Below are 22,772 nucleotides of genomic sequence, written 5' to 3' on the forward strand. Positions count from 1 at the left end.
TACTTTTGCATATTGTGTGAGAAAATACTCTAATTTCATTCTTTTACATGTAGCTGTCCAGTTATTGGACACTTACTGAAGCACTCATTTATTGAAGAGACTGTCTTTTTCCTTTTGTATATTTTTACCACTTTTGTCACAGCCTGTGACTGTAGTTGACCATAGGTATGTAGGTTTATTTCTGGACTCTTTGTTCTGTTCCATTGATCTTTGTGTCTGTTTTTGTGCCAGCACCATACTGTTTTGATTACTATAGCTTTGCAGTATAGTCTGAAGCCAAGAAGTATAATACCTCCAGCTTTGTTGTTTTTTTTTCCCCCACTTCTCAAGATTTCTTTGGCAAAATTGGATCTTTTGTGGTCCCACATAATTTTGGGGATTATTTGTTGCATTTCTGTGGAAAATGTTCTGGGTATTTTGATCAGGATTGCATTAAATCAGTCGATTGATTTTGGTAATGTGAATATTTTAACAATATTAATTCTTCCAATTCATGAACCAGGGATATCTGTCTGTTTCTTTGTATCATCTTTAGTTTCCTTCATCAGTGTTATGCAGAACTCCTCAATAAAATATTAGCAAACTAAATCCAATAATATTTGAAAGGGATCATATACCGTGATCAAGTGGGATTTATTCTAGGTATGCAAGAATGGTTCAGTACCCACAAATCAATCATTGTAATACATCACATCCACAAAAGGAAGGATATAAATCACATGACTATCTCAGTAGATGCAGAAAAAGCACTTGACAAAATTCAACATCCATTCATGTTAAAAACTCTCATCAAAGTTGGTATAGAGGGAACATATCTCAACATAATAAAGATTGTTTATAACAAACCCACACTTAATGTCATACCTAGTGTGGAAAAGCTGAAAGCTTTTCCTCTAAAAATGCTTTTCAGATTTCAATTTTTAGTCTTTTGTTGAGTTGTGGGGTCTAATTTTAGTTTCCCCATGTATAACCAGTTGGCTCAGCACCATTTGTTAAACAGTATCTTCTTCCTCTGCAGATTGTATAAAGCCCTCTGTTACTTACTCTATTTCCACATGTATGGATGTGTTTGAGGTATTCCTGGGACTGAAGTGCAATCTGTTACTTTATATCCTGTGTGTTTTTCATTCTGTTGTAGTGTCTCTCCTATACTTACCTCTAATTGAGCACTGCAGGTCATTTTCTTTTTTAAAAAATAATTTTTATTTTTTGCATTATAGCTGATTTATAGTGTTCTGTCAATTTTCTACTGCACAGCAAGGTGACCCAGTTACACATACATGTATACATTCTGTTTTCTCACATCATGCTCCATTACAAGTGACCAGACATAGTTCCCTGTGCTATACAGCAGGATCCCATTGCTTATCCATTCCAAAGGCAATAATTTGCATCTACTAACCCCAAATTCCCAGCCCCTTCCATTCCCTCCCCCTCCCCCTTGGCAACCACAAGTCTGTTCTCCATGTCCATGATTTTCTTTTCTGTGGAAAGGTTCATTTGTGCCATATATTAGATTCCAGATAAGTTTCAGTAGCATACCACTGCCTTTAGCAGAACTTCAAGGCACATTTTCTTTCTGGTGTCCTCTCTCTTCTTCCCCTTTTCCAAATAAATAAAATGATTAGAGTTACATAAAAAATGGAAGCACTCCAGAAATATAAAATAGTGAGTGGAAGTCGTCTCCTCTCAATCATCACCAATGAATCACTTTCACCATGTGTACTGTGAGACTTGCCTCTAAACACATTCCTTTATAGATGCATATACTCATAGTGCATGAAGTTTTTGTTGTTGTTGTTGTTGTTTTTTCACTTCACAGCAGCTTTTTTTTTCACATCGTGTTTGTTGGCCATCTTTCCAGGTCCTCATATCTGGATCTGCCTCCTTCTTTTTGACAATTACACAAGATTTCCACTGTGTATTTTTGTAATGATTGTACAGTTTTGCCAAAGTTTATTCAGTGTCCCTTGTTGATCATTACTATTTATTGCCAAATTGTCTTTCATAAAGATTGTACAAATCAATACTTGCCAGTGAATGATACTGCTGTTTCTCTACACATCTTACTCTCATCTTTTTTTTTTTTTAATTTTATGGATGCACCCACAGAATATGGAAGTTCCTGGGCCAGGGATTGAATTCAGGCTGCCGCTGCAGCAATACCCAAGCCTTTAATCCACTGTGTCAGACTGCTGATCAAACCTGTGCCTCTAAAGCGACCTGAGCCACTGCGGTCGGATTCTTAGCTCTCTGTACCACAGAGGGAACTCCTTATTGTCATCTTTGCCAGGTGAAAAAAAAATCTGATGGTTTTAATTTGTATATCTGAAGTAAGAGTTCGAGTATCTTTTCATATGTTTAACCAATTATCTCTCTTTTAAAAATAACCTTTTTCATATTCCCTGCTTACCTTTGTACAGGTCATCTAATTATAAGAACTCTTGGAGGTCTCTTGTAGCTCAGTGGGCTAAGGATCTGGTGTTGTCATTACAGTGGCACAAGTCCAATCCCTGGCCCAGGAACTTCCATATGCTGTGGGCATGGCCAAAAAAATAGAAATATAAGAACTCTTTATGTGTATTATAAATGTATTTAAAATTTTGTTTATGATATATAATGATCTAAAAATTTTTTCATATTTGTTGATTTTTATAAAAAAATGGCTTCTGGGTTTTGAGGCTTATAGAAAGGCCTTTCTCCTTCCAACATTTTAAAAGTATAATTCCATGTTTACTGTTTTTAGTTTCATTTAAAACATTTTACTTACTTATTAAATTTATTATTTATTTATCTTTTAGGGCCATACCTATGGCATATGGAGGTTCCCAGGCTAGGGGTCAAATCAGAGCTAGCCACTGGCCTACCCCACAGCCTCAGCAACGCCAGATCCGAGCAACAAGTGCGACCTACACCACAGCTCCTGGCAATGCCGGATCCATAATCCACTGAGTGAGGCCAGGGATCAAACCTGCATCCTCTTGGATCCTAGTCAGATTCGTTTCCACTGCGCCACGACGGGAACTCCCTTTACTTATTACTTTTAAATTCTCAATATATTTAGAGTTTAATTTAAGGAAGAGTGACTTCAGCTGATTTTTCTCAGTGGCTGACTGGTGTGTTAGCATTTCATGAATGATCAGTCTTCTTCACTAATAATAATAATAATACTAACTTTAACAAATACCTTTGATTCTCATTATGAACTCTCTTTCTGAAGATGTATTTATTCCTACATCAGAATCACCATTTAAATTACCTTAGATATTTAATTTATCTTTTGGATTATTTCTCTAGTCAGGCTTCTCTCTGAGAATTCCCCACGTACATTTCTATATTTCACTTTTAAGTGAACTTGAGAATAATTTTCAGTTTTAGAAATGTGACCATTTATATTATAATTGTTTTACCTTCATTGATTAATTTACAGTGTTAAATCTCTTAGTCAAGCCATCTTTTGTGACTAATATCTTCGTTTTAAAATATATTTTTCTTCATATGTTATTTATTATTTTTTTTTGTCTCTTTAGGGCCACACCCATGACATATGGAGGTTCCCAGGCTAGGGGTCAAATCGGAGCTATAGCCACCAGCCTACACCACAGCCATAGCAATGTGGGATCTGAGCCATGTCTGCAACCTACACCACAGCTCACAGCAACTCGAGATCCTTAACCCACTGAGCGAGGCCAGGGATCGAACCCATGTCCTCATGGATGCTATTCGGGTTCGTTAACCTCTGAGCCATGACGGGAACTCCTCTTCATATTTTAAGACATGTTTTTCTTACATAGTTTTATCCCCCTTATTGGTTGCTATCATGAATTATCCTTTTATTCTATGATTACTGTTTGTCTAGGAAAGCAGAAAAGTCTGAATTAGTAAGAGGATCATTTTAATGTTTTGAATAGCAAGGGGATGGCAAGAGGATCCACATGACTCTGCTCTAATGACCGCGTTCTCATAACCATTTTCCAAAATTCAAACAATAAAAAATCTAAATGACAAAAAAACTCTTAAAATATCTTATTTTATCATTCTTATCTTTGCAGACATTGCCTAAGATTCTGAGCCATATTGCCCCAGCATTTTGCATGAGCAGCTGTAGCTTCGTAGTAGAAAAATCTAAAGAATCTACGGCACGTGTTGTCGTTTGGAGAGAGATAGGAGTGCAAAGAAGCTACACCATGGAGAGCACTTTGTGTGGCTGCGATCAGGGAAAGTATAAGGTAAAACATCTCAGGACTTTCACATATATTCTAGTAGTTATCAAATATAAATTAATAAATATAAATTAATAAATATAAATTAATATAATATAAATTAAATGATATGTTTGTTGTACTGAGTTATATGTAATTTGCAATAGTGGAATTGAATCATATGAATTTTTTGTTTTTGTTTTTGTTTTTGTTTTGCTTGTTACAGCCACACCCAAGACAGCAAATGGAAGTTCCCAGGCTAGGGGTCAAATCAGAGCTGCAGCTGCTGGCCTACACCACAGCCATGGCAACATGGGCTCTGCACCACATCTGCAACCTGTACCACAGCTCACGGCAACGCCAGATACTTAACCCACTGAGGGACTGAACCCACGTCCTCATGGATACTAGTCAGGTTTGTCACTGCTGAGCCACCATGAGAACTCCCTGAATCATATGAAATCTTAAGAACAGTTTTTGTTTGTTTTTTTGTTTGTTTTTTTAGTTTTCTGAACTAAATAGCTTGCTTTGAGTCCTTATGAAATCTTGGTTGAGTCTGTTTACAGTCATAATTTTTAAGAAATTGTACACTTTTAAATAATGATTAGTGATTTATAATGAGCTGTGCAAGTAGTAGATTATTAATAAAATGTTCTGTCATCTTAATTTGTTGCATATAAGTGTATTTGTGTGCATTTAGAAATAAACACGTTACACTTGTTTATAAAGTATTTTTATATTTAGATTTGGTGTGTGTGTGACATATGCATAGCCCTTTGCTAATTTTTTTCTTTCCTAAGACTCCTCTTTGGTGCCATAGGTTTTTATTGGAAACAGTGAGTTCAAACTTTACTTTTGAAATTATAGAGTAATTAAACGTTAGGTGACTTCGAGTGTTCTAATTTTAAAAATTAAGAACTTAATGGGCAATGAACTGGACCTTAGGTAAGCAACTGCAAACCCAATTATTTATTTTTCTTGCCTTGCCACAGAAAGGTTTTCAGGTGTCATGCTAATTATTCCACCCATTCTGCTTTGTTGACATGAAGCAAGAGGAAACTGAATCTCAGTGATTTTCATATCTCACATAAAAATGGTTATAATTTTATGTTTTAAAGAGTTAAAAATCTTCCAATTGGTTAGTATTAAAAATGTAAACATATTATAATTCATGCCCAAATGTTTAAGGGGAGAGCTTAAATAATGGTTTTGCCCGTCTATAACAAAGTGGAAGAAAATCATATAGATTTTCCTATTGACATTCAAACTTTGGGGACCTAGATGGGAGACCTTGATGAAATTCCAGTAGTTTTTGTAGAGTGACTCTGAGTTTCAGGTTAAGCACAGTATACTATTCTTCCAAAATGGACTATCTTTGAAATCTCTCCAAATATTGTAAAATAATGACTTCTCTTCTACCAAGGGCATGATTGCGGTGAGCGAGGCACATGAGCCCTCTGCCCACCAACCCTTTCTCCTCATCTCTGTTTTAGGGAACTGTAAGGGTGTGGGGTGGGAGAAAAGCTAGAGAATCACTTTTGTAAAGGACCATAGGTAGCTTCTAGGAAATAAATAAATAAATAAAAAACCTTGGGCTATGTGATGTAGGGAAACAGATTGTAAATTATTTTTTCATAAAGAGTTGCTTTATGCACTGAGGCTGGAGAAGGCAACTTAGAGCATCAGTGTCTGTGACACTAGTCTCAGGGGGTAGGGAGAGAGGTAGTCAGGGAAGCTGTAACCTGCATGTGCCTGGAAATCACCTTTAGTGTAAGGGCAGTATTACTGTATTTGGATTCTCCTGGTAGACTTTCATTGGATTTTTAAAAATTTTTCTGTTGTGTTTTGATAAATTTATTTGGTCATTGAAAGAAACTACATTAAAAAATAGCTAAAATAGGAGTTCCCGTTGTGGCACAGCAGAAACAAATCTGACTAGTATCCATGAGGATGTGGGTTCGATCCCTGGCCTCACTCAGTGGGTCGGGGATCTGGTGTTGCCGTGAGCTGCGGTGTAGATTGCAGAAGTGGCTCAGATCTCCTGTGGCTTTGGCTGTGGTTGTAGGCCTGCAGCTGTAGCTCCGATATGATCCCTAGCCTGGAAACTTCCATGTACCTTGGGTGTGGCCCTAAAAAGGAAAAAAAAAAAAAGGGTCATGGTAAAATTTTGTTTTTGCTTCAGTAGACAAAATTTGAAACGGGCGTTCTTTTGTGTGTGTGTGTGCTTTTGCCTTTTCTAGGGCTACTCCCATGGCATATGGTGGTTCCCAGGCTAGGGGTCGAATCAGAGCCGTAGCCGCCAGCCTATGACACAGCCATAGCAACGCCAGATCTGAGCCGAGTCTGCGACCCACACCACAGCTCATGGCAATGCCGGATCCTTAATCCACTGAGAAAGGCCAGGGATCGAACCCACAACCTCGTGGTTCCTAGTTGGATTTGTTAACCACTGAGCCACCACGGGAACTCTGAAAGGGACATTCTTGAATGACATGGAGCATAAGAACTTATTTTACCTTCTATCTTACTGGCTTAGATTTTAATCTTTTTTTTTTTAACATAATTACTTTCCTTTTGTTTGTTTTTTACTTACTGATTTCTTTTTATCATACAGGAAAATTATCTATAAAGTAATCTTTGAGTATACAATTTGGATCCTTGATTGTAACACAATAATTTTAACATCAGCATCCAAAGTAGTAGATTACAAGAAGTACTAGCAAGATCTTACAAAAATATAATTTCACACATGAACTCCAAGAATAACTTAACCACAGGATGATTATCTATTTTTTTCCCTCGCCAGCGTGTTGGTGAAAATAGCTTGCGTGCAGTGAATGAGAATAGACGTTTTAGAAATGGTTTTTTAAGACAGTTTCCTTTGTGACTTAAAATAACCTTATGTTGTTAAGACACTGCTTGTTGAGTCCTAGGTTCACACAACGTACCAGCCTTTTATTTTATTAATATAGTTATAAATTCCTCTTATGTAATTTTAACGAGCCACAGCCAGAGGATAGCCAATGTCCTAGTTACATATATAATATTGCTTTATTTCTAGGGTTTACAAATTGGTACTCGAGAACTGGAAGAGATGGGAGCAAAATTTTGTGTTGGCCTTTTGCGTTTGAAAAGACTGACATCCCCGTTGGAGTATAATCTGCCTTCCAGCTTGCTTGACTTTGAAAATGACTTGATCGAATCAAGCTGCAAAGTAACTAGGTAAGACACACACTCCTCTTTGTTATGCAGTAGCATAGCGTTAGACTTGATTAAATTAGGTAAGCAAAGGAAATGCACAGAGATTTTTGACAGCCAAGAGCATTTCTAGAATTAAGTTCGCACACGTAATATTTGTTCCAAAATGTAATAATATTGTTGATTCCTTTAACATTGGTATTTAGATGAAATTTTAATGAAACATCCTTATTTTGGAATGCCATTTTATTGGTCTTAATGGTTTCCTTTTAACCCCAAAATAAGCAATGTGGAAAGCAGTTACTTAGATTATATGTATATTAAGAGGGTTTGGGAGTTCCCATCGTGACGCAGTGGTTAATGAATCCAAATCCGACTAGGAACCATGAGGTTGTGGGTTCGTTCCCTGGCCTTGCTCAGTGGGTTAAGGATCCAGCGTTGCTGTGAGCTGTGATGTGGGTCGCAGACACGGCTCAGATCCCACGTTGCTGTGGCTCTGGCGTCGGCCGGTGGCTACAGCTCCAATTCGACCCCTAGCCTGGGAACCTCCATATGCCGCAGGAGCAGCTCAAGAAAAGGCAAAAAGACAAAAAAAAAAACAACAACAACAACAACAAAAAAAAAACAGGGTTTGCAGAAGATTCACACCTCACGAGAAATTTTATTTTGTTGATAATGTACACACGTCCGATGACTTTCCCATCATAACCTGCTGGTTACATCTCCTAGAGACTTAGTTTAGTGTCCCTCTGAAAATCGAACCACGTTTGCCAAATACTTTTCTAAATAGGCAAAATTTTGTTCCCAAAATTCAGTGTATACAGATCTGGTCAGTTATAAGCTCAGAGATAATGTCCGTATCATAATTCCTAATCATAATACCAGAGTCGAGTACTTTAGAGGTTAATTCACATGGGTAAAAAATTGTCCAACATTTATAGAACCTTCATGATTTCTGTTGTTAAACAGCGACATAAGATTTGTTAATTTGCCCAGCTCTGGTAGATATCTCATTTGACCCGTTTTTAAGCGTAGTAAAACATGAACTAGAACTCTCTTCTTTATAACACAGTAATTGAGACAGTGACAACTTGAATTCTCTACACTTCAAAACACTTGCTAAACAATAATGAAAATAAATATAAAGATTGTCAGTTGTTCTCGATGTTTGGCAGCCTCTATTTAAGTTTTTTCTTGTATTCTTTCCCACCCAACTTTATTGAGGTAAAATTCAAAAATAAAATTGTAAAATACTTAAGGTATACAACAAGTGGAGTTTTATTTTCCAATTTGTTATGGATTGATAATTGAATAAGAATACCATAAGAATGAAGTTCTGTGCAAATGTAAGAGGGCACCCCAAAGTTCAAATATAAGCTCCGATTTTTATTATTCGAGTCACCAGACATACAATTTTATGTCGTAAAGGTTTCTGGACACTTCATTCGAGTTCCTGGGCTTCTGTCGCCACAGATCAGAAATAAAGAACTTGTGGGTCATGCAAATCTTGTTATCATCCCAGGGTCTTTGCATTTGCTTTTTCCTCTCCCAGAATGTCTGTGCTGCCACTGGTTTAAGGTTTTTGTCCTTATCCTCAGTGCCGTTCAGTCTCAGTGCATTGTGTTTAGGAGTGATGTGTTAATAATTCATCCTGCGTGACACTTAATATATACTTTTAGTATGAGGATTCTTGTCTTCAACTTTGAAAAGTTCTCAGCCTTTTTTTTTTTAATTGCTTCTTTGTCAATTCCTTTATTCTGTTCTTCCAGAACATTGGAGCTTCTCAGTCTGTTCTCCACACATGTCTCTTAACTATTTTTTCATATTTTTTTATCTCTGCTTCAGTCAAGGTAAATTCTTCACTTGCATTTTATAACTCACTAACTGTTTAGATCTTTCCAGTCTAGAGTTCAATCTAATGGGAGGTTTTTATTTTAAAGACCTTATATTTCATAACTAATTGGTTCTTTTTTGTTTCAGCATGTTTTAATTTCATGATTTCTTATTTATTCTTTTGGCTGCCATTCTTTCCTTCTTTGAAGACCCTAAACACTTTCCGAGTCCTTTATAGATTATGCCATTATTTTTGCGTTGGTAAATTCATCCATGGTTTCTCATGAATTTTGTAGTTTGCAAGCTCATTTTGAGTGAGAGTTCCTCACAGCCCTTTCAAGTCTCTCCCCTTACTGCCTTAATAGTTTGTGATTGCTTCTGTCTGGCACCCTCAAGCCTCAAGTCTAAGCTTATATTAGCTTACAAGAGCATTATATTAGACTTATTTTTCCTACTTCTCATCTTCTGTGATACTGGGGATTTTGCTGGACAAGTAACTGCATTCACGAGGGTTTGAGTTTGGTGCTCTTTCTCCTTCTTTCTGACTTAGTAGTTGCAACTTTATAAAATCTTGGCCTTCGGCAGGATCTCGGCTTTATTTTGTCAGTCTTCTTTCTAAAGGGGGAAGCCTCACCCCAGCTGCTCCATTCCCATGAGTTGGGGTTTAATTCCTTATCTCTAGGATAGTTAAGCCTCCCTGTTACCACTTAAGCTATTGCTGCCTGCTCTTGGACCTGGAATTCAGGACCCACAGCCCATTTTTGTGCTTCCCTTGTTCTTGTGCTCCATGGAGACATTTGTCTTGTTTTCTGTGTGCATCTGTGTCTTTTTTGTCTTCCTCTTTTATCTGTTGTGGCTCTGTGGGTAGAGCAGGGATGACAAGTATCTCAAAGCAGGTACTTTTCTTTTTCTTTCTTTTTTTTTTGTTGTTGTTGTTGTTGTTATTGTTGTTGTTGTTGCTATTTCTTGGGCCGCTCCCGCGGCATATGGAGGTTCCCAGGCTAGGGGTTGAATCGGAGCTGTAGCCACCGGCCTACGCCAGAGCCACAGCAACGCGGGATCCGAGCCGCGTCTGCAACCTACACCACAGCTCACGGCAACGCCGGATCGTTAACCCACTGAGCAAGGGCAGGGACCGAACCCGCAACCTCATGGTTCCTAGTCAGATTCGTTAACCACTGCGCCACGACGGGAACTCCATCAAAGCAGGTACTTTTCTAAAATAACTTCTGAGAGACGTCTGTCCCTCACAGCTCCCTACCCAACTCATCATTAACCACCAGGACCTTATTTGTGCCATGCAGCACTGTCTGACATACCTTGCAGAGTGCCAGTCACCTGTTGAGTTGAGGGGGTGGTAGTTGCTACATAAGATTTTCAAATTCAATTGGTTTTGATTGCTTGGGGTTTGGGGGGAAGGGCTTACAGTGCCCTAAGAATCTGTGTAAGGATGTTAAGCATTTGTCCTTTAGGCAGTTGGGAGTTTTGAAGCCACTGAGTGAGGTATGCGAAGTGATGGTTTTTTGCCCCAGGGGGATAAAAGATATGATTGAAGCTGGGAAGGTAGAGGCAAGAAAATCTTTGAGGAAACTACTTGGAATAATTTGTACTTGAGAAGATAAGAGCTCAAATAAGAAGGTAACATGGCAGCGATTGTTTGAGGGGACAGTGTTCGGTGACAATGCAGATGTCTTGACGATTGAATATGGAATTGGAAGCAGGTGAAGCCACATGTCCATATTTGAGTGAAAAGGGCAAATGATAGAATTAGAAATGCAACTAAGAAGCCGCTTACTTTTATTAAGATTACCTCCCTGTCCTTTTCTTTACTGTCTGTACTCATCTGGATCCCTTCTTTGCCCGTGGTAATTTTCTGTTTCCTGTTTTTATTATTATTATTATTATTATTATTATTATTATTATTATTATTATTATAGTGTAGTTGATTTACAAGGTTTCTTCCATTTCTGTTGTAGAGCAAATTGACCCAGTCACACACAGTTCCCTGTGCTATACAGTAGGACCCCATTGCCTGGGCCATTCCAAATGTGTCGGTTTCCTGGTTTTAATGTGAAACTGAGGTCTTTATTTATTTGTTTGTTTTTTAGGACTGCACCTGCAGCAGATGGAAGTCCCCAAGCTAGGAGTCAAATTGGAGCTTCAGCTGCCGGCCTGTGCCACAGCCACAGCAATACAAGATCTGAACCACATCTGTGACCTACACCAAAGCTCATGGCAATGCCGGATCCTTAACCCACTGAGTGAGGCCAGGGATTGAACCTGCATCCTCATGGATTCTAGCCAGGTTTGTTACTGCTGAGCTACAACAGGAAATCCCTGAGGTATCAGTTGAATAAATAGAAGTTCTCCCAATATGTGTGTGTGTGTGTGTGTGTGTGTGTATTTTAGTGCGTTGACCCTTAAAAAGTCTTTCAAACCCATCTTCCCCTGTGAAATTTTTGCATTTGTTTCTGTGTTCATTGTGGATGGTTTTATTCCACACGGCAGCCCCTCAGGCTGCTTTTTTGTTGTTGTTGTTGTTCCTCAGCCTTAACTGTTTCCCAAGGTAGAGTATCTATTCGTTGTGAACTAATTTTTTCACTTAAGGCAGTTTATGTCAGGTAAGTTGGAATAATTGCAGCAACAAGAATAGTAGATGTTAAATGCCTTTGTCAAGGTAATCAGTGACTCACTTATAGACGTCAAATAACTAGTTGTTTTCATGACACTATAAACCCAGGGATATTTGGCACGCAGCATTTGAATTTGTTTAAATAAACTAAGAACAAAGTAAGAGACTTATTCAAAGCGAATCTATGATTATTATGAAAAATAAGTTCCCAGTCATTTATACTATTGCTTTATTTACTTAAAGATAGTTGTATAAATAACCATGGAAATCTAAAAATCAACTTGAAGTTGAACAAAGCTTAAAAACTACAGATCTGTAAAATTATTTTACTTGCAACACTTAAAACTTCTGAATGTAAGACTTTATATGAAAAGCTGGCAAGATACTTTAACTGTGTTACATGTATAGAAGCTAAAACTAACTTTCCCTTTATTTAGTGGGTTTCTTTTTTTTTTCTTTTTTCTTTTTTGTCTTTTTGCCTTTTCTAGGGCTGCTTCCCAGGGCATATGGAGGTTCCCAGGCTAGGGGTCTAATCGGAGCTGTAGCTGCCGGCCTATGCCACAGCCACAGCAACATGGGCTCCGAGCCAGCCACGTCTGCGACCTACACTACAGCTCACGGCCATGCCGGATCCTTAACCCACTGAGCAAGGCCAGGGATAGAACCCACAACCTCATGGTTCCTAGTCAGATTCGTTAACCACCGCGCCACTACGGGAACTCCTAGTGTTTGTTTTTAAACTTTCTGTCACTTTATATATGAATATCTAATAAGCAGAATATAGTTGTTTTTATAAAAATTCAGTCTGACAGTTATCTTTTAATTGGAAACTTCATTCATTTACATTTATTGAAATTATTGACATATTTACATTTAAATCTACCAGTCTATTATTTGCTATTTGTACCACTTTATTTTTTTAAAGGTTTTTATTTGATTTATTTAAGCTAAATTTTTTTTACATTTATGTTAATAAAATGTAATCAATTTTTTTGCATTTATGTCACATTTTCTGATAAAAGCTAAGCAAGGGGATCTAGCGGTCTGATTGCTCTTTATAAAAGCTTTCAACCAATTCTGTTTTCAGTTCCCCCTGATGGCCATTATCTTCAATATAAATGTATTTATAGTCAAACTCAATATAAATTTGTACTTTTGTGTCTTTGGGGACAATATAGAATCCTTAGTATGTCAGCTCCATTTAAACCCCTCTTACTATATGTACTGCTGCTGTCAAATACAATATATTTCAAGTATTCTGCATTTTGCAGATGCCATTACTGCTTTATGCAGTCAGTGGATTTCACCACACGTTTTCTGACCAACCCCCCCCCCCCCCCCCCGCCCCTTTTCTCATTCCTTTCTGCATTTCAGGTTTTGTTTGTTTGTTTTTTGCTTTTTATGGCTGCACTCGCGGCATACGGAGGTTCCCAGGCTAGGGGTCGAATCGGAGCTGCAGCCCCTGGCCTACACCACAGCCACAGCAATGCCGGATCCAAACCGCATCTGCGACCTACACCACAGCTCATGGCATCACCGGATCTTTAACCCACTGAGTGAGGCCAGGGATCAAACCTGCGTCCTCATGGATGCTAGTCAGATTCGTTTCTGCTGTGCCACAACGGGAACTCCCTACATTTCAGTTTTTATCCGAGGTCATTTTTCTTCTCAAAGAGCGTTAAGTCATCACCTTCATTTTTGAGGGGTATCTTTGCCGGATAGAGAATGTTTTTTTTCAGCGTGTTGTTGTCTTCAATCTTCCACCGCTGAGTCATGTCAGCTGGTCGTCTTATTGTTGCCACTTTGAAAGTGATCTATCTTTTAAGGTGAAGTTGCTTTTATGAATTTCCCTTATTCTTTAGCATTGAGGGGTTTAACCTAGGTGTGATTTTACTTATTTTGTGTAGAATTCACCAGGTTTCTTAGGTTTGCGATTCGACGTCTTCTCAGTTTGGGGAAATTCTTTGCCATTTTTCTCTTCGAACATCGATTCTGCTTCATTTTTATCTCCTTCTTTCTGGGACTCCATTTACTTTTAAGTTTGACCTTTTAACTATCTCCTCTGTGCCTTTTACTCTCATGAATAACTTTCCATTCTTTTGTCTCTCTCCATGTTTTTTATAACCAACTGTTCACTCCCGCTCTCTTTGGCTGCGTCTAATCTGATGTGAAATTTACATTTATAGTTTAAATTCTCAATTGTAATTCATTAATAGGGCATGGGGGTGGGGGAACTCTTTAAAAAACTCTTAGAGGATGACTTTTAAAAATTGAGAGACATTGTGCAGAAGCATAAGGCCAGTAGCCAGCACTCAGGGATCCCTGTGGGAGTTATTTTGAACAGACTTTCACTTACTCTCCTCACTTCACCCCATTTCTGCCTTTTGGCCCTGAGTGAATAGCCTCTCTGATAAAAGCCAAGCAAGGGGCTCTAGAGGTCTGATTGCTCTTTATAAAACCTTTCAACCAGTTCTGTTTTCAGTTCCCCGTGATAGCCATTATCTTCAATTCCTGAACTTTTCTAGGGCTTTATAATACAGATCAGCATTTTTCTTCTTGTCTTACCCTGCTTGTAGATGCTTAGCAAAGTGGAGGAAATTGGAACTCAAGCCCATTAATTTCACGCATCTTCTGACATTTTGTTGATATTTCTTCTTTGCTATTATTATCTCCTCTCCAGTTTTCTTTTTAATGGCTTCATCCATCTTTTAAAAAAATTATTTGTTTTTCTGTCATCTTAGTGGCTTTTGAGATCCACTGTGTTTACCATAAATTAGAGAAGCCTGTGGTTGAAAATTAATTATTTTGTATATTCTTAGGGCATTCGTTGGCAATTACCACAGGTAAATCATTATAATTTTACCCAATTGTATTTGTTGTATAATAAAATTTCCATTTCACATAACACTAAATCTGCCTTATGTCTTTCCTAGGGGTGCATGTTTCTTTTAGGTCAAAGCTGGAAAAGTAGGTAGAACTCATTTAAAAACTTTTAGCTTGTTGGACTGCAGTCCTACCAGCCTGCAAGCCTTGTCACTGCCCAGTCTCAGGACCAAAAAGAGCCCAGAGACCGGCATCGGTGGTTTATTGGGTAGCGAATTGTACGCGTCCAATACAAGGTCTTGGAGAGCAGACAGCAGGCAGGACATGGCAGCAGTCTTCGCAATGGAATAGGGAGAGGTGTCGCTGGTTATACAGGGAATTGGCATCAGATTGGCTTATCAGTTGCCAGGGACACCGGCACAGGGGCAGGTCCCTCATAGCGCCTTTGATAAACTAAGCAGGTGGAGCCATTCTGATCTAAAGAGTAGAAGAACAGTCACTAGCTGGGGCAGGCTTGGGGGGCAAGGAACTGATGAGGTGCTGTGATTAAGAGGGAAAGACAGTCTTTGTGAGTAGGGTGTGGGTGAGGCAGGGACTCCTCTTTCTTTCTTTCTTTTTTTTTTGACGTTTTATTGGATTCTAGTTGATTTACAATGTTGTGATCATTTCTGCTGTACAACAGAGTGACTCCGTTATACACATACATGTATCCATTTTTTTTAGATTCTTTTCCCGTGTAGGTTATCAAAGAACATGGGGCAGAGTCCCCTGCACTATACATCAGGTCCCTGTTGACCATCCATTCCATATACAACAATGTGCATATGAAGCAGGGACTCCTTGGGTGGGGGATGTACAGAGAGCAAGAGAGCAGCTCTCTAGAGCGGCCTGACCATACACAGCTCTACGGTGCTTTTGAACTTAGCAAAGGTGCTTTGTTTTTACTTAATTATTTATTTAGTCTTGCTAGGGCGCCACACACAGCATATGGAAATTCCCAGGCTAGGGGTGGAATCAGAGCTGGAAACTGCTAGCCTACGCCACAGCCGTAGCCACGCCAGATCTGCGCTGTGTCTGTGACCTGCACCACAGCCCACGGCAACACCGGATCCTTAACCCACTGAGCGAGACCAGGGATGGAGCCTGCCTCCTCATGGATGCTAGCTGGGTTCTTTACCACTGAGCCTCGACGGGAACCCCCTTATTTATTTATTTATTTATTTATTTATTTATTTATTTATTTAAGTTGTGTTGAAAGAGAGTTGATTTACAAGGTGTGATCATTTCTGCTGTACAACATTACGTGATTCAGTTATATATATACATACATCCATTTTTTTCTCAGGTTCTTTTCCCATATAGATCATCAGAGAATATTGGTTAGAGTTCCCTGTGCTGTACAGCAAAAAGTGTTTTTATTTTACACATTACCTGGACTATTAAACAGTCTTCTCAGTGATCCTCATTTAGAGGATCTGAGAACTGATGAAACATTTAAGCATAGGCTTCTCATTAGGATATTGTGTTGGTGACTAAATTTCAGAATATTAAGCATATGGTTTTAAGTTTGTATGTTTAAACTGTGGGAAAGCAAAGTTGAAAATTACCAAACATGGAGTTCCCATCGTGGCTCAGTGGTTAACGAATCTGACTAGGAACCATGAGGTTGCAGGTTCGATCCCTGCCCTTGCTCAGTGGGTTAAGGATCCGGTGTTGCCATGAGCTGTGGTGTAGGTTGCAGACGCAGCTCGGATATGGAATTGCTGTGGCTGTGGTGTAGGCCGGCGGCTATAGCTCCGATTAGACCCCTAGGCTGGGAACCTCCATATGCCATGGGAGCGGCCCTAGAAAAGGCAAAAAGACAAAAAAAAAAAAGGAAAGAAAGAAAGAAAATTACCAAACTCTATACAATGTTTTATCATAATAAATATACTTCTGTGTTTAAATGGAGTGTACTTACTGTCTTATAATCAAACAGTATTTGGACCTTTGTTTTTAATTGAAAAGAAATTCACACAACATAAAATTAACTAATTTACCTTTTTTTTTTTTTTAGGGCCACACCCACAGCATAAGGAAGTTCCTAGGCTAGGGGTCCCATGGGTATTCTAGCTGGCAGCCTACATCCCAGCCACAGTTATGCCAGATCCAAGGCGTGTCTTTGACCTACACCACCGCTCAAGGCACCGCCAGATCCTTTAACCCACTTAGCAAGCCCAGGGATCTAACCTGCATGCTCATGGATACTAGTTGGGTTCATTCCTGCTGAACAACCATGGGAACTCCTATTCATAACTTTCTTTATGTGAAGCTGGTGTTTGTTTATAAATATGTAAGAATTTTTTCTTCCGAGAAAATTCAATTAATGATGTTTAAGAAAAAATTATTCATGACCCTTGTTAAAGAACAGTAAGGCAGCCTTGATTCAGGAGGATGGCTGGAGCAGGTTTTTGCAATAGGGCAGAGGAGAGCTCCAGTCTGGATATAATAAGGAAAAGGGGTGATTTATAGCCGAGGAGTAGAGTTGGGGGGTTGGTCGATGGAAAATAGCTAAGAGGAAACATCAGGGGTAAGAGAGACTCTAGCTAAACCGACTTGACAGAATTTTTGCTGAAAGCAGGCTGGGGCCATCAGATCCTGAGAGTGGGAGTTAACTGACCTAGCAGGAGTCTTGCTTACCCTGGAGTAAGCAGACAGAGACCCAGGTTAGGGCCTCTCTATCCGGAGGATTTAGAGGACCCTGACCCAGTTTGGGTCAACGAGAGAGTCCCTGTTGATATAGATCATTTGTGGCCAGCAGTATCTCATCCCTAGCCGTGTAGTAAAGCTTGCTGGTATTAAAGTGCTTTACTTTTATTTTTTTGTTTGCTTTTTAGGGCCACACCCATGGCATATGGAAGTTCCCAGGCTACGGGTCTAATCGGAGCTGTAGCCGCCGGCCTATTCCAGAGCCACAGCAACACGAGATCCGAGCCACATCTGCGACCTACACCACAGCTCATGGCAATGCCAGATCCTTAACCCACTGAGCAAGGCCAGGGATCAAACCCGCAACCTCATGGTTCCTAGTTGGATTCATTAACCACTGAGCCATGATGGGAACTCCACGTGCTTCATTTTTAATGTACAATTTACGATTTAACCAAACTAATCTTAAAAAAGCTCTTCCTTTTTTAATGGCTGCAACGCACATAGTGGAGCCTGGTTTGCATTTCCCAGAGTCCTTTATTACTACCCCGTGGAAAATTCTTATAGCTCTGGTTGCTATTGAAATATTTTCTGGGCATATCAGTTATGTCATGGGATTGAAGATAATAGCACAACTTGTAGTCCACTGGAAATCATAGTTGCCTATAACTAAAAGTGAACCATGGGTGTGTTTGTACTAAGTCAGTGAAATGCTGACTTACACATACCGAGAAGATTGAAATCATCTAGAAAAGTGACGTTTGGGACTTAGGTGAGCACCTTCGGACCCCAGACCAGATCTGATTGTAATGAAAGCTTCGAGGCTTGTCCTGAGAGAAGGAAGTGATCCTCATCCTTGAGATCCAGGTAGGTGTCCAGCCAGTAATGGTTAGTCTCTGAGACGTAGCTGCACAAGACTTTTGATGACTACTAACAAGTGTGTATAATGTTTGTGTGTCAAACTCATGGTGGCCTCCTGGAAGAATTAAGTTATTCTTCCCACATTAGGTGTCTTTTGAGTCTTCCGAATAAGCATATAACATATCAGGAAGTTCCCGTTGTGGCTCACTGGTAACAAACCTGGCCAGTATTCATAAGGACTCTGGTTTAACCCCTGGCCTCGATCAGACTCAAGACGACCTGAATTTTTTTATGAATAGTTTTGTTTACTCTGTGATTTATAGAAGATGCTCTGTATCTCCTCTAAGATAGGAATCAAGTTGTATACATATAATCTTCCCCAATATTTGTGCAAACAGAGACTTTCTTTCACTTTAGACCTAACGTTTTGGCACAAGAGAGACCCAGTCAGCAAATCTCAAATTTCTGATGATGTGGGCAGTGGAATATTTTTCTGTGTGTGCAGTAGGTTTCAGAGATTCTCCTCCAGGGTGTCTTTATTGTGCTGCTTTAAAACAGGGAGCTTGGTCTCAGAACTGCAGAGGATTGCAGGGGTAGGAGGGTTCTGAATCACAAAGATAAGGCAGTGTTTTTCGTCCCCTTAGCTTGGGGCAGCCCACCGTCAGGACTCTGTAGGGATTGAGAAAGACCAATTGACTTTTTCTTTAACAAGGCAGGTTTTATTACCATGGCAATAACATTTCCTATGGGTACTGCTTAAGTGGTTAAAATGCTTTCACATCTCCTGTCTAATTTGAGCCAGATAACTTTGTGAGGTCAGGGGGCTGCTTTATTTACACTTGAGAAAAACAGGTGCTGGGAGAGAGTCAGTGACTTGCTCAAGGTCACACAGCTTGTTGGTAGAAGAAGAGAGGCTCAAACCCAGACTTTCCGACTCCAGGCACAGGGTTTCATTTCCTCTGAGCTGGGAGAGATCTCAGAGCCGAGGGTCTCCATCCTGGTGTCTCAGATGTCAGAATAGCTCACATTGCAGTTGATGGGCGTGCCATTTAAAGGAGAGGGGTCAGTGTTTCAGGTGTAATTTCGTGCAGTGCTTAATAGGTTAGCATCAAGATAGCCCGAAAACCTTCTGAATTTGAATAAAGCAGAATTATAAGGAGTTCCCGTCGTGGCGCAGTGGTTAACGAATCTGACTGGGAACCATGGGGTTTCGGGTTCGATCCCTGGCCTTGCTCAGTGAGTTGGGGATCCGGCGTTGCCATGGGCTGTGGTGTGGGTTGCAGATGTGGCTCGGATCCCATGTTGCTGTGGCTGTGGTGTAGGCCGGCGGCTATGGCTCCGATTGGACCCCTAGCCTGGGAACCTCCATATGCCACAGGAGTGGCTCTAGAAAAGGCAAAAAGACAAAAAAAAAAAGGCAGAATTATAAGCCTTTCCTGCATCATGACAATTCCAAACAACAGAGAATTTCAGTGATTTGTCCTGTGAGAGCATGCATTGGGTGAACAGGTTTTGATATTTTTCTTGAAGGAGCATGAGAAGGATTTGTTTTTAAACTAAAATGCTCTTCTTGTGTAGAATGAAATCTTTCTTGTTGAATTGTTTTTAGCTTAGTTACCTTAATCCTTAGAAGTTAAATCTAGGACTAGAAGATATTAAGGCAGGTGTATATGGAATAACTATTAGAATGAAACAAAGAGAGTAAAAAGAGTGAACATGTGTGAGGAAAATGAGGGGAAGAAAGAAGTAGTAGTGAGAAAACAAAGTAATATGATGGGAAATAATTAAATATTGACCATACCTTCTTTTTTATGATTGAAATATTTGAATTCCTATCTGCTGATGAAAAGGGATTATATTACAACCCTCGGGCAAATTACCTCCAACTCTTTCTCTCGAGTGAAGGTCGTTGTCAGATAATGTGTGTGAAGGCACTTCCTAAGTTGTAAAGTGTTCAAACCGTATGTTGGAATTACTGATAAAAGGAAAGCTGAATTGTTATGATTGGTCTTGTGCCTGAAGTTTTTTCACTAAAGTAAAATCAGTGGGATTGGGTAATGTAAAAATCGATGATCTTGTCAACCTCGTGGCTACTCATAAAGGCTTCAGCAAACATTTGTTTAGGGCTGCAGTGTATCAGACAAATCTGGGAGCTGACAGGAGGCTCTAAGGTGGGCAAGTCTCAGTTCCTGACTTAAGGTGCTTATGATTTAGTACTAGAAAAACCAGCCCATAAATAGAAGGTTTCCGCTGCATATGAGAAGCGATCAGGAGTTCCCATCGTGGCACAGTGGTTAATGGATCCAACTAGGAACCATGAGGTTGCGGGTTCTATCCCTGCCCTTGCTCAGTGCGTTAAGGATCCGGCGTTGCCATGAGCTGTGGTGTAGTTTGCAGACGCGGCTCGGATCCTGCATTGCTGTGGCTCTGGCGTAGGCCGGTGGCTACAGCTCCGATTGGACCCCTAGCCTGGGAACCTCCATGTGTCGTGGGAGCGGCCCTAGAAAAGACAAAAAGACGAAAAAAAAGAAAAAAAAAAAAAGAAGCGATCAGATAGGAGGTCCCATTGTGGCTCAGGGAGCTATGAACCCGACTAGTATCCATGAGGACGTAGGTTCCATCCCTGGCCTTGCTCACTGGGTTAAGGATCCGGCATTGCTGTGAGCTGTGGTGTAGGTCACAGATGTAGTTCAGATTCTGAATTTCTGTGGTTGTGGCATAGGCCAGCAGCTGCAGCTCCAATTGGACCCCAAGCCTGGGAACCTCCATATGCCACAAGAGAGGCCCTAATAAGCAAAAAAGAAGAAGAAGCAAGCAGATGGAATGTGCAGAGCACAGATGGCATTTAGAGAAAGGGCACTTCCCCCAAGATGGGCTTTAATAAAGGAAGATCATCTGAAGAACCAGTGGGAAGGCTGCTTCCAGTGGAGTGCTGGCAGTTGTAATCTTCCTTCTCTCTCCCTTTCTCAGTCTTCCCCTGGCTCCTGAAACTGAAATCTACTGATCTCTCCTCTCCTCCCTGCCCTGCTCTCCACCCTCTATTAGGACTGTCGGCCTGTTACCATTGCGGGAAAATACCGGACTATTTCAGCTACAGTGCAGGCCTTAAGGAAGCTGGGCAAAGAACATGATTTTCTTAGGATCTGCAGACACAGTGGTCAAGTATGAGGACCCGTATGGGTTGTAGGCATGAAATGAGACTATGAAACCAGATGGGTGATGCCAGAACGTGAATGGAATTCATATCAAAGTTTGCATCTGAAGGAGCCAAGGCCAGGAACGGACAGTCTCAAATACCTCCTGTGTCCAGAGCCCTGCGCATTCTTTTTTTTTTTTTTTTTTTTTGTCTTTTTGCCATTTCTTGGGCCGCTCCCGCAGCATATGGAGGTTCCCAGGCTAGGGGTTGAATTGGAGCTGTAGCTGCCGGCCTACACCAGAGCCACAGCCACACGGGATCCGAACCACGTCTTTGACCTACACCACAGCTCACGGCAACGCCAGATCCTTAACCCACTGAGCAAGGCCAGGGATCGAACCTGAAACCTCATGGTTCCTAGTCGGATTCATTAACCACTGAGCCACAACGGGAACTCCGTGTGCATTCTTTCTTATGAAATTTCTTCTAAAGTTCCAGGAGCTTACTTTCCAGGTGGTGCGCCTCTGTGTTGAAAGCGCTTACCAGCATCTGATACCAGCTCTACTCCAAGTTGCTGCTGTCTGGGAGCTTTTATGCCTGATCTTGTGTATATTTGTTGCCTCTAAATCAACTTCTCTTCTGCAGTTTCCTTATTGACTTACAGCTTCTAAGATTAGGCTTTTTTTTTTTTTTTTAAACTCTTGCCCTGACTTCAAAGTGATTAATTTTTTAGTATTCATCGTCCCATGTAGAACTGGGTCTTTGTGCTGCCCCCAGTGAGTATGGCTGAGCTTCCCAAAATCAGTTCATTTTATGCCAGTCTGTTCTCCTGATGGTTGTTGTGATAGGGTGGAGTTGGAATTGTGCTGTCTGTAGCTCTCCTGAATCATACTTGCCTCCCCACCAACCCACCACATGGGAATTTTGTGCTCTTCCTGCCTATTAGGAGACCCCATGATGCTGCTGGGTATTTGCACTGCAGTGGCCCCTGTGCCTCATCACCGAGGAGCCAGCCTCTGTAGTTCTGGTTGGTTTCTCTAGCCCCTGGGGTCGTACATGGATACATGGCCCTGAAGCAAAGGTATCTCATCTTTGCATTTCCATGATCATTCCTTTTTTCTTTTCTTTCTTTTTTTTTTTTTTTTTGTCTTTTGATTTTTTTAGGGCCACACCTGTGGCATATGGAGGTTCCCAGGCTAGGGGTCTAATTGGAGCTATAGCTGTCAGCCTATGCCAGAGCCACAGCAACCCCAGATCCGAGCCGAGTCTGCCACCTACACCACAGCTCACAGCAACGCCGGATCCTTAACCCACTAAGCGAGGTCAGGGATCAAACCCACAACCTCATGGTTCCTAGTTGGATTCGTTTCTACTGCGCCACGACGGGAACTCCCGATCA

At 40.4% G+C, this 22,772-nt stretch overlaps 1 protein-coding gene across 1 annotated transcript in view; it reads left to right on the top strand.

Annotated features, from left to right (window-relative positions):
• The window catches only part of AGTPBP1 (ATP/GTP binding carboxypeptidase 1), a 140,402-nt gene that overhangs the window by 115,243 nt on the left and 2,387 nt on the right, over nucleotides 1-22,772 (top strand). Inside the window, 2 exon segments of the mRNA XM_047754885.1 lie at nucleotides 4,053-4,229; nucleotides 7,264-7,424. Of these exon segments, the coding sequence (XP_047610841.1) occupies nucleotides 4,053-4,229; nucleotides 7,264-7,424 (338 nt within the window).

This window comes from Phacochoerus africanus, chromosome 12 (genome assembly GCF_016906955.1).
Source record: "Phacochoerus africanus isolate WHEZ1 chromosome 12, ROS_Pafr_v1, whole genome shotgun sequence".
Taxonomy (NCBI): Eukaryota; Metazoa; Chordata; class Mammalia; order Artiodactyla; family Suidae; genus Phacochoerus; species Phacochoerus africanus.